The sequence below is a fragment of the Trachymyrmex cornetzi genome, unplaced genomic scaffold, assembly GCF_001594075.2.
Source record: "Trachymyrmex cornetzi isolate Tcor2-1 unplaced genomic scaffold, Tcor1.1 scaffold56, whole genome shotgun sequence".
Classification (NCBI taxonomy): Eukaryota; Metazoa; Arthropoda; class Insecta; order Hymenoptera; family Formicidae; genus Trachymyrmex; species Trachymyrmex cornetzi.
Window position 1 is genome coordinate 1,037,081 of NW_017299871.1, and position 9,686 is coordinate 1,046,766.

Sequence of the window (9,686 nt, forward strand, 5' to 3'; positions counted from 1 at the left end):
GGGTAAATTAAAGTTTTTTTTAATCTACATTGGGTGTTGCCATTTACTTAGTGACGTAACGTGAGTCACACAAAACATTCTATTTTTCTCGATTTTCAGAGAGTAACAAAGATATAGAACGACACTTATGTCGACATGTATCTCTAAATGGACATAAGTTGATTAGAATTTAGTAGCAGCTGACCTCATTTTCATAAACCTTTTCTGCGGTTTCTTTATTCGCGATATCACTCAATGGGTGCTTTCCATTTGGGCTGCGTTCGGACAGCGCGTTATCAACGCTATTTGTGTCATATTATCCTTATTTCACGTTTAATGGGTGACGAAGATAGAATGACACAAATAGCGCTAATAGCGTCTCTCCGAACCCAGCCGACATAAAGTGTCGTTCTATCTTTGTCACTCTCTGAATGTCAAGAAAGATAGAACGACATTTGTGTCGACTTGTGTCATCAAATGGAAAGAACCCATTAATGTGAATGAGGCTTAACGCTAACTCTAGTAAAACCTAACCTAAAATCGCATCGACCAGGTGCAACAACGACGTGTCCTGAGGTAGACGTAGACAGTTTTATAACTCGTTTCGTTGTCGATTTGTCGATTGGTAACCAATTCCCATAGTGACGTATATTTATTCCCTCAAAGCGACGTTAATCGCAATTATAGAGGTAAGGGCGAATCTAAAAGGATGAGATCTTTGATCTCCTGACGTTTGTCATGTATCTTAACCACTACCTGCGTTTCAGTTAATAGATCAATTATTATCGAGCTTCTTTTGTTGTACTCGTGTGCGCTGGCGCGTGTTGTTATCTTAATGTTAAAATGTAGCACACACACACACACACATTCGCTATTTCGTTTCTTACCGATAGCTATTTTATCACTGACCAAAACATTCGATTTAAAAGAAATAATCAAATAATTTATAAATGACGATATTCTCAATTTTACAACTGTAACAAAGTTAGCAGAATATTATGATACGATTAACTATATTAAAATAATTATAGTGTTGGTAAGAGACTATTTCATATAAAATCTCTAAATGCAGCCCAGACTGAACAACAAATCATTATGATGTCAAAATAACTCCAAAATGATCGTTAAAAATCATTTTTTAACCATTTCCGATTCATTTTAATGTTATTTTGACATTATCATGACTTAATTCTGTTCTGCTTGGGAGTGAAGTAATGTAATCGATTTTGACAATGAAATAGTACATAAATATTCTGTATATTAAAAAAATAACGTGGCAATATTTCATTATTAGGTGTTTAATCGTTTAAAATATTTATATATTTTTATATTTAATTTTATTAATTTTATTTAAGTATATCAGTTTTAATATGCTAAGTGGCCGAATTTCTATCAGACAATGCTAATTGTAATAATAAAGTAGATGCTGCATGAATTCGCGTAATACATGATTATCGTAAGAGTAACTGATCGATTCAAGCCACGTCTGATATCCATCAGCATGATTTTTGTAAAAAGAGAAATACATTATCCAAAGTTCTCAGAACGTAAGTTTTCTCTATCGGATTCCGGACGTCGCGGACAATAATAATGGACATCGGACATCGGCGCGATTCGAATCTATTCATAAATAAATTGCAAACGTTAAAGGGCATTCTACAATGCGTTGCAAATAACCGTTGTCAATTGAAATGTTTGTCACGGTAACCAATCAGAAGCATAAATAATAATACCATTAACGCTTCTAATTGATTGTCGCGACAAACGTTTCAACTGGCAACGGGTGTTTGCAACGCATTGTAGAATGCCCTTAACGCTAACACATGCGAGGCATAATCAAGCGTAATGATCTCTTTAGCTCAATAAAATGGGTATAGTTTCCAGTACAAAAATGACCATCACGCAGTCGACGCGAGACCTCGTCAAAGAATTGATCGCCAAGGACTCGGTCGTCATATTCTCCAAGACGTACTGTCCTTACTGTAAAATGGCCAAGGAGGTATCTATGCTCTCTGTTTAATATGAGATTAAAAACGAAACAACTACGTCACGTGACAAGTGGCTATATATCGCTGTATTGAATTTGTTGATTGACGTATGCGGGCTTCAAAAATTAAAGAAATACCTTCTGATATTCTTAGCATCTTTAAAAATTAATCAAGTTTTATTCTCCCTGCAATTTTCAATCTGACGTCTTAGCCGTTTAAGTATATCAACATTGCAATTGTTTGTGAGTCTATTAAATGTTATATATATTCTATTAAAAATTGCCCTTTTTATACTAATTTGCAATTTATTGAAAAAATTATGTCGCGTTTTCTGTACTGCGATATGTAAATTTAAATATAATAATTTATTATATACATTATATTTATTATTAATTATAAGATAAGGGAATTAGTGATAAATTATTAGTTTATAATTTATTTATTTTAATCAGTTTCTTTAAATTTTTGTGTAGGTGTTTGACTCGGTGCAGAAGTTGTACACAGTGATAGAGTTAGATGATAGAGAGGATGCGCAGGAAATACAAGATGTGCTGGGTGAAATGACTGGCGCCAGATCAGTACCCAGGGTATTCCTCAACGGAGAGTGTTTAGGAGGCGGTACCGACGTGAAGAAATTGTTACAGAGTGGCGAACTTATAAAAAAATTTTGAATTTCCATCGTCGAAGCGTCTTGTGATAAATTGTAAAAATAATTCGTTCGTAATAAGGAACAAATTATTTTAACAATAAATCAAATATATATATATCTATTCCACACAGCAAAAATTTCCGAAATACATCAGATAGATATCTTAAAGATACCCCACACACATATCCCAAATATATCTTTAAGATATCTCTAAGATGTATTTTTGATACATTTGCTGTGTGAGATACTGATGTAAGAGAGGAAAAAGATATCTTTTGAATGGACTTATCCTGCTTTCATTGCATTCTTTATTGGAAATAAAGATAAATATGAATGCGTAAACATCAATTAATTTTACTTATTAATCTTACTTTAATTACTTAATTTGTCATTTAAATTTTATTTATAGAAAATAGCTTATAAAATAAAGTTGCGTTTATCTAATTTAAGTTGCAGGTTTCAATTAAATTCTAACTAAATTAAAGTTATAATTTGATTGATTTGTTTATTGATATATTTCTTACGGCAAAAATTATAATACAGGAAAATTTCTTAACTTGTCCCTAATCCCCAACTTTATTTTCATAAAATAAAAAAAAACTAATAATTCCATTTAATTAAAAGCTGTATTATTACTCGACGAGTTAATTGGTAATTAAGTATTAATTACAGTACAGTCCGAGTTATTAAAACAAACTGTGATCGATAATTTTAATTTATATGTACAGAATATCTGCATAAAAAAGTAGCTTCAAATTTTAGCGCATTCATCAGTCGAATTACGTAAATTATTACATATTATTTTATTATTTTCACGGATAGAAAATAACACGTCTTTCGTCAGCTGCTCTTTCTGCACTTTCAGTTTCCTCGCTCTTCTCGCAAATCGACGTATCAATCTTGTCGCGAAAAGGATTTATTAGCGCGAATAAAATAAAATGTAAGCTAAAAAAAAGCGAAGTAATCAAGTTCAAAGTCGATACGGTCGACAACACGGGGTACCACGTGTCTTTCTCGATGACGGTGGTGGACACGCACACGTCTGTCTAAAAATACCCGCAGTTTGGTGAGAGTCGCTCGATCGTGTTGATCCAGGGCCGTTCGGCCGCGAAGTGAGGAAGAAATGGATCTGACGCGGTATCGCAAGATCATAATTTATGTGCTGACATTCCTGGCGTATGCCTGGTCCGGCTACGGCGCCGGGTTATTGACGAATCTACGGGACGCCGTGTTGGCGGCGGAGACGGTCTTCCAGGACCTCTTCGCCAACGCCATAACCGTGGCGAAGAAGATCAAGGACATACACGAGGTGTTTGATGCCGCCGTGGAAGAACACTGCGTCTTCAAGTGTCCTGACGGTGTGTAATCAGTGTAATTCCAATGTGTGATATCATCAGCTGTCATCGTCGCGTTATCAGGTTATTCTCCAACGGCGCGACGCTATTGGTCGGTTTCCTCGATCGATCCGCGCGGATCTCTCTCTGGCTTTTAATTGCACTTGCTACACTTTCCTTTTGGCCCCGTTTCTTTCTTATGATATTTTTGGAGCATTTGACTATAAATTTTGATTAATGTCCAAATGTTCATTTGTATTAATATATAGATTAACTTTAATTTCGGTTTAACTTATTTTTTTTATCTCTTTATAGTTTTAAGCATATTACAAGAAAGTATAAAGAATAACTTATATAAATCAAGATTGACCAAGATTAAAGTTAATTTACATTGTAAGTTTTTCATTTTCATTTTCTAGTAAACTTGTGGTTCAAGCTTAGCTTCACTTAACTTCATAATATAAAATAAATTGTTTTTTTTAGCTATAATATATGATGATTATAATCATTAAATTGATAGTTTTGTAGTAGTATTTTAAAAATTACTACAAAACTATGTTTAAAAAAAATACAATTTTTATATTATCATAAGATTAAGTTTAACCATAAATTCATCAGAAAATGAAAAATCGAGCCTAACTGAATCAGCACGTGACTCAACGAATCTTTCTGTTATATATATATTTATATGTGTGTGTATGTCACACAATAAAACATTAATAATTCTATTATAAGAAAATAATATATAGATATTATTTGATAATTGATCGCCGATTAATTTATTAATCGATGATTAAGCTAATCGAAAATTAGTCGAGATCGCTCCATTAATTTTTGCGTCTATAATTTTGCTATGAAAAATTGTCCTTTTTCAACTGCCGTTTGGTTACGTTTTCCGTATCGACCGTAGAGGTTATGAGGGAAAAAAATTGCGATAAATAAAGAATCTTGTGTTTCTCGTGAGCGCACAAATCATAAATGTAAAACGCGACGACTGACATGGTGTCATGATTGGACGAGCGGTTGCGATTGAACAAATGGCGCATTATTCAAATCGTTTTCAGGATCCATACCGAAGGCAAACTGGAATCACAAACCGCAAAGTGACGGATGCGGATCCCTTGGTATTCAGGTTCGTGTGTTTCCCTGAGAGAATAGATAAGCGATAAATGATATGCAATGTTTTTATATGTATAACATTTTTATCGCATTTTGTCAATTAATAGCATGAATAAGTGTGCATCGTCATGCATTTATAATTTAATATATAAATTTCTCGATAATTTACAATCTAAGTTGGCAATTAAATTTACAACTTAGTTAGCGCTTGTAATTTAATGTGGTTGAGCTTGCGATTTAATCTAGTTGAGTTTATAATTTAATTTGCGACGTTACTTGAAGTTTATACATTTTGCAGTATCTGTTGGCTTGCAATATTCTTAATTATATTAATCGTACCAAAGCAGAGAACAAAAAATCAAGATGACATCAAAATAATTATTAAAACTCACTTTTCGATCAATCATTTTAATGTCATTTTGTAAATACAAAATAGTAACATAACAGCACTTATAATTTCACACTCAACGATAATGTAACTATTGTATAAAACATGTATTATATTATATTTATATAAATACGTTTCCCTTGAAATCGTGCAACTTTTATTTGGCACTTTTCCTTCTATAAAAATAAGCGAGTTATTCAAGTGGTCTGTTTTAGATGCCTCACCCCTGTATTGTTGAATGCGAAATTATATAGAATGAGATGATACAATTCTGAACAAAAGAAAATTTGAATCCAATTTTCAAGATTCAAGTTTGGTAAACCGCCTCTAATTGTATGGAGGGTAGTGAAGAGTGTGTATCAAATAGAAAAAAAATCACACTTGAAGTTTGAAGATTGCATTCAAATTTTACTTCATTTAGAATTATTCGAAATTGTACCATTGATTTTATGTTACTGTTAGCTGGTGTTGACTAGGCTGTTGCTCTGTTTGGGTATAATCGTTTCAAATTATTACGAACATTTATAGGTGAACCAGGAATATCTTCCACTCGCTGAAATGACAAAGTGCTGCGACGCTCACGATATTTGCTACGACACTTGCAACACGGATAAGGAGAAGTGCGATCTCGAATTCAAAAGATGCCTCTACAAATATTGTGATACGTACCAAACCACCGCCATCAGTATCGTCAAAACGTGTAAAGCCGCGGCCAAGGCTCTTTTCACGGGAACGATTACGTTGGGTTGCAAGAGCTTCCTCGACGCCCAGAAACAGGCTTGTTACTGTCCCGACAAGTGGAGTAAAAATAAAAAATCGAAGAAAGCGGCGCAGGCCGGAGGAGAATTATAACTTTGCACATATAATATAATATAAAAATAATAATAAGATGTATTTATACAACAAAGTGTATTAAATAGAATAGAAATTTGTAAATTTTGCATTTACTAACAAAAGCCAGAATTTTTGTAATGCCGTTCTCCTCATAGCATAATTTGTAAGCCTTAGATTAAACGTATATCGAATTTTGTAAAAGATATAAAAGAGCTAAGTTTCCTGTTATAACTGTAAAATAATTGTTATTAATTAGAAGTTTTGTTAAAGTGAAGATAGAGAATAAGATATGTGTAATATTAAATTAATTGAACGAATTGAAAATGATTTCCCTTTTGTAATATCAATTCAAGTAAAATCGTGTTTGTCTTTTGAAAAAACAATGGACGGTCTTTCTGATACAAATGTCAATGTGACAATTGTCCCCGGACAAAATCACCGTGCTGGGACCGGCGTGAATAATAATAAATAATAAATTATCAAGTAACATTAATTATCGAGACATTCGCTGACACTTCCGTAAGGTGAAGCGGAAATGGGAAACGCTAACTTCGCGCAACCTCCCAAGATTCATAAAGACCGGAAGGAGGGCGAGTAAGATAATTTCTACTTTATGACGGAACTGTCTCGTATAACTTCCCATTTTTTATTTTTTTTTTTTCATTCTGGGAATAGGCTTGTTTAAGTCACTCATTTATATTCATTTAAAATTTTTGAAAAAGCGTCAAAAGTGAAGAAAAATATGCACATCATTTTCCTGCAATCTATATCTCTATACGAAAAATTTTGCTGATTAAATTCCTTTCTTTTTTTATTTATATTTAATTTTATAAAAAAAAGTTATTTCCTCAACTAATAATTATTTGTATGGATGTAAAGCGCAAGAATTGTTTGCTTTTGACATTGTAATATAGAATGTAGTAGGTGGAACTTATCTTATTACGAGATCAATGGGACACGCAAAAGCATACTTTGCAGTTTTGCCTTTCACGTAGCGCAGATACCGATAAAGGTAGACAACCCGCGAACGGAAGCGGTAAAGCCGCCAGCCAAAGTTCACAGGGCCAAAAGGATGGGCACAAAGTCGGTTCTCGAGCGACAAATCCTTTCATTATTTTCTTTCTGCGACTTCGCAGCAAAAAACCGAATGAGCATGTTACCGTGATAGCGCGAGCTGCGGGCAAATTGTGGTCCCGGATGACTCCCGAACAGAGAAAGAAATATGTGGATCTTGCCAACGAAGAGAAGAAACGACGTCAGGAGAGGAAACGAAAGAGAAAACGATCGTCCACACATTCGAGGTAATCCGTAAAAAAGAAATAAGAGTAATGACGCATAAATTACCATCAACTCTAAGCCAAGTGAACCGTTTAAGATAAAAGTGGACTAAGTCCATACAATTATAAGGAGTTCAAGAAGATATAATAATATATCCAAGTAATGTATCTAGTAAGAAAGTAGAGGAATGTAATTTGTAAAATCTAAGAGAGATAATATATATCTCCCAAAAAACTACATTACATAAATTATGGACTTATTTCACTTTTACTTAGAATCCTTCAAATGCAAGCTAGAGATGTGATCGCATTCCTATGTCCAGGATGAAGTAACAAAGCTTGTAGAGGATCTATCTCGCGCAAGGAAGTGATCTTACGCGCAATATGTCGTCGTACGTGGCACCTGGAAACAATCAAAGATGCAATTACGTATTTTTGATTTCTTTTTATTTGTTAGTAGTCTTTTTTAGATCTATGTACAATAAATATTGATGTATTTTTATACATTATTAATTATCTTATCATTCAATTACTCTAAGCTAGGCGATCTGCCGTTTATCTTTCGTTTTTTTTCGTTTCTCTCGTCTGAAAAAATTAAACTCGTAACGTTTCGTACCATAAATATATTATTTTTTTTTGTCGTCACGACCGTTCCGCGAAGCGTCGCCCACAACGAGGGAGGGAAATTACGCGATTCGGGGCAATATCTTCGGGGTAACGTGTTTCACGCTACCGTTCCTCTTTCCTTCACTTCGCGAAGGGAAATCGACGTATGCTTTCTCTCGCGATTTCGATACAAAAAATAATTTCGGCACGAGTCTCGCGACGCTTCGTGGAAGAGCCTGATTGCGCGCTCCGTTATTCTTTCCGAAACTAGAGCTACCCTCTCGCGATATTAGATAATAAAAACATACAGAGAGTAATGAATACCGAACGAATGGGTGTGACATCGTACATGTGACAATTAAAATATAACGTATGAATATGTTTCTTTTGTAAACTGTGTGTTGTGTGTGTTGTGTGGGTCTGTTTTGTATGTGTTTCATCATCTCCCACAATAGTAATGATTATTAATGATAATAATAATGATAACAATTGATAAAAATTATGTAAACGATGGCGCTGACGATCGAGATTGACGATTTTACACTGGTGAGACGATGTCGGCGACAATTAAACGACTTCCGTAATAATACAATGAGGATTATCATAGCATTACGCAGTTACCTTTTCTTCTTTATGATACAGTAAAGTACAAGTGTGCCAACTTAAATAACAATGTTTAACAATTTATAATATCAAACAGAATATTATTCGCAAATATATTTATATATATTTATAATATATATATATATAAATACATAAAACGTAACACTGCTGCGGTTCGCGAAGGAATGCCCTACTAAAATAGGTATCCGCATTTTTTTCTTTTTTTTATCCCCCCCTCCCCACTTTTCTTTCTTTCAAATTAGAAATGAAAGAGCGATACCTTGGCCGACCGAAATTAATCCGTCCAAGATAACGTCTGATCTCCCTTTCTTTTTTTTTTCTATTTAAAATGCACAAGTATGCGTACTTGTGCCTTCGAAGAATCATCGATCGATAACTATGATTAAATTGTACCTTGTGTGCAATCTTTGTCGACAAGTTAAGAATCAGTTTAATACGAGCCTTCCTCGAGCACGGAGAGGAGAAACGTCCCGCTGTCGACGGGCGTGAATAAAGAGACGAAAGGGTTATATCAATATCAATTATCCTCTCTTATCTCTCTCCTCCTGTTTTTCTGAAATTGAATGTGCAGTTAAAACAGTAATAAGCATATATATTCGCGCAACGATTTTGATTGTACTAGGTACACCAGTCATTCGCGAATATAATCTGCTGGGTCACGATAAAGAACTAAAATAAGGTTGTGTGCTTGACGAACGGATTACCGAACGTAGATTCTGCTTATAAGCGTGTCAGAGTTATCTTGCGATCTGCACTGTCCATTACGGCTATCGATGTATGCCTCTTTGTATTCGCCAATCGCAGCGATTTCAGCACCATCATCTTCGGAGGCTCCGTGGAGTACCTGGATCGGAAAAGAGGATTGTCGCGAATGGATCAGTGCGACGA

General features: G+C 34.4%; 3 protein-coding genes across 6 annotated transcripts; all 3 read left to right on the forward strand.

Moving 5' to 3' along the window:
- The first annotated feature begins 488 nt into the window (after positions 1-488).
- Positions 489-2,682, forward strand: LOC108765920 (glutaredoxin-C4). Of its 2 annotated transcripts, none has more exons than XM_018514817.1 (3): positions 489-668; positions 1,838-1,978; positions 2,441-2,682. In XM_018514817.1, the coding sequence occupies exons 2-3, from the start codon at positions 1,847-1,849 to the stop codon at positions 2,636-2,638; spliced, it is 330 nt and encodes a 109-aa protein (XP_018370319.1). In that variant the 5' UTR covers positions 489-668; positions 1,838-1,846; the 3' UTR covers positions 2,639-2,682. The 2 variants fall into 2 exon arrangements, with proteins under 2 accessions (XP_018370319.1, XP_018370320.1); XM_018514818.1 differs by having other exon boundaries at positions 491-668; positions 1,857-1,978.
- Positions 2,683-3,499: 817 nt separating this feature from the next.
- Positions 3,500-6,442, forward strand: GXIVsPLA2 (phospholipase A2 group XII). The gene is made up of 3 exons (XM_018514810.1): positions 3,500-3,974; positions 5,015-5,082; positions 5,986-6,442. The coding sequence occupies exons 1-3, from the start codon at positions 3,740-3,742 to the stop codon at positions 6,307-6,309; spliced, it is 627 nt and encodes a 208-aa protein (XP_018370312.1). The 5' UTR covers positions 3,500-3,739; the 3' UTR covers positions 6,310-6,442.
- Positions 6,443-6,535: 93 nt separating this feature from the next.
- Positions 6,536-8,077, forward strand: LOC108765963 (high mobility group protein homolog TDP-1). 3 transcript variants are annotated; one of them, XM_018514916.1, is made up of 3 exons: positions 6,536-6,885; positions 7,287-7,592; positions 7,845-8,077. In XM_018514916.1, exons 1-3 carry the CDS (start codon positions 6,827-6,829, stop codon positions 7,894-7,896), a joined length of 417 nt encoding a protein of 138 aa, XP_018370418.1. In that variant the 5' UTR covers positions 6,536-6,826; the 3' UTR covers positions 7,897-8,077. The 3 variants fall into 3 exon arrangements, with proteins under 3 accessions (XP_018370418.1, XP_018370420.1, XP_018370419.1); XM_018514918.1 differs by having other exon boundaries at positions 6,537-6,885; positions 7,892-8,077; XM_018514917.1 differs by having other exon boundaries at positions 6,537-6,885; positions 7,287-7,581; positions 7,843-8,077.
- Positions 8,078-9,686: the final 1,609 nt, after the last annotated feature.

Excerpts from the sequence above, each read along its gene's own strand:
- LOC108765920 (XM_018514817.1), top strand. The coding sequence starts at position 1,847 with ATGGGTATAGTTTCCAGTACAAAAATGACCATCACGCAGTCGACGCGA. Across the intron at positions 1,979-2,440 it reads ACTGTAAAATGGCCAAGGAG|GTGTTTGACTCGGTGCAGAA; the intron begins GTATCTATGCTC and ends ATTTTTGTGTAG.
- GXIVsPLA2 (XM_018514810.1), top strand. The coding sequence starts at position 3,740 with ATGGATCTGACGCGGTATCGCAAGATCATAATTTATGTGCTGACATTC. Across the intron at positions 3,975-5,014 it reads CGTCTTCAAGTGTCCTGACG|GATCCATACCGAAGGCAAAC; the intron begins GTGTGTAATCAG and ends AATCGTTTTCAG. Across the intron at positions 5,083-5,985 it reads GCGGATCCCTTGGTATTCAG|GTGAACCAGGAATATCTTCC; the intron begins GTTCGTGTGTTT and ends GAACATTTATAG.
- LOC108765963 (XM_018514916.1), top strand. The coding sequence starts at position 6,827 with ATGGGAAACGCTAACTTCGCGCAACCTCCCAAGATTCATAAAGACCGG. Across the intron at positions 6,886-7,286 it reads AAAGACCGGAAGGAGGGCGA|CGCAGATACCGATAAAGGTA; the intron begins GTAAGATAATTT and ends CCTTTCACGTAG. Across the intron at positions 7,593-7,844 it reads CGATCGTCCACACATTCGAG|AATCCTTCAAATGCAAGCTA; the intron begins GTAATCCGTAAA and ends ACTTTTACTTAG.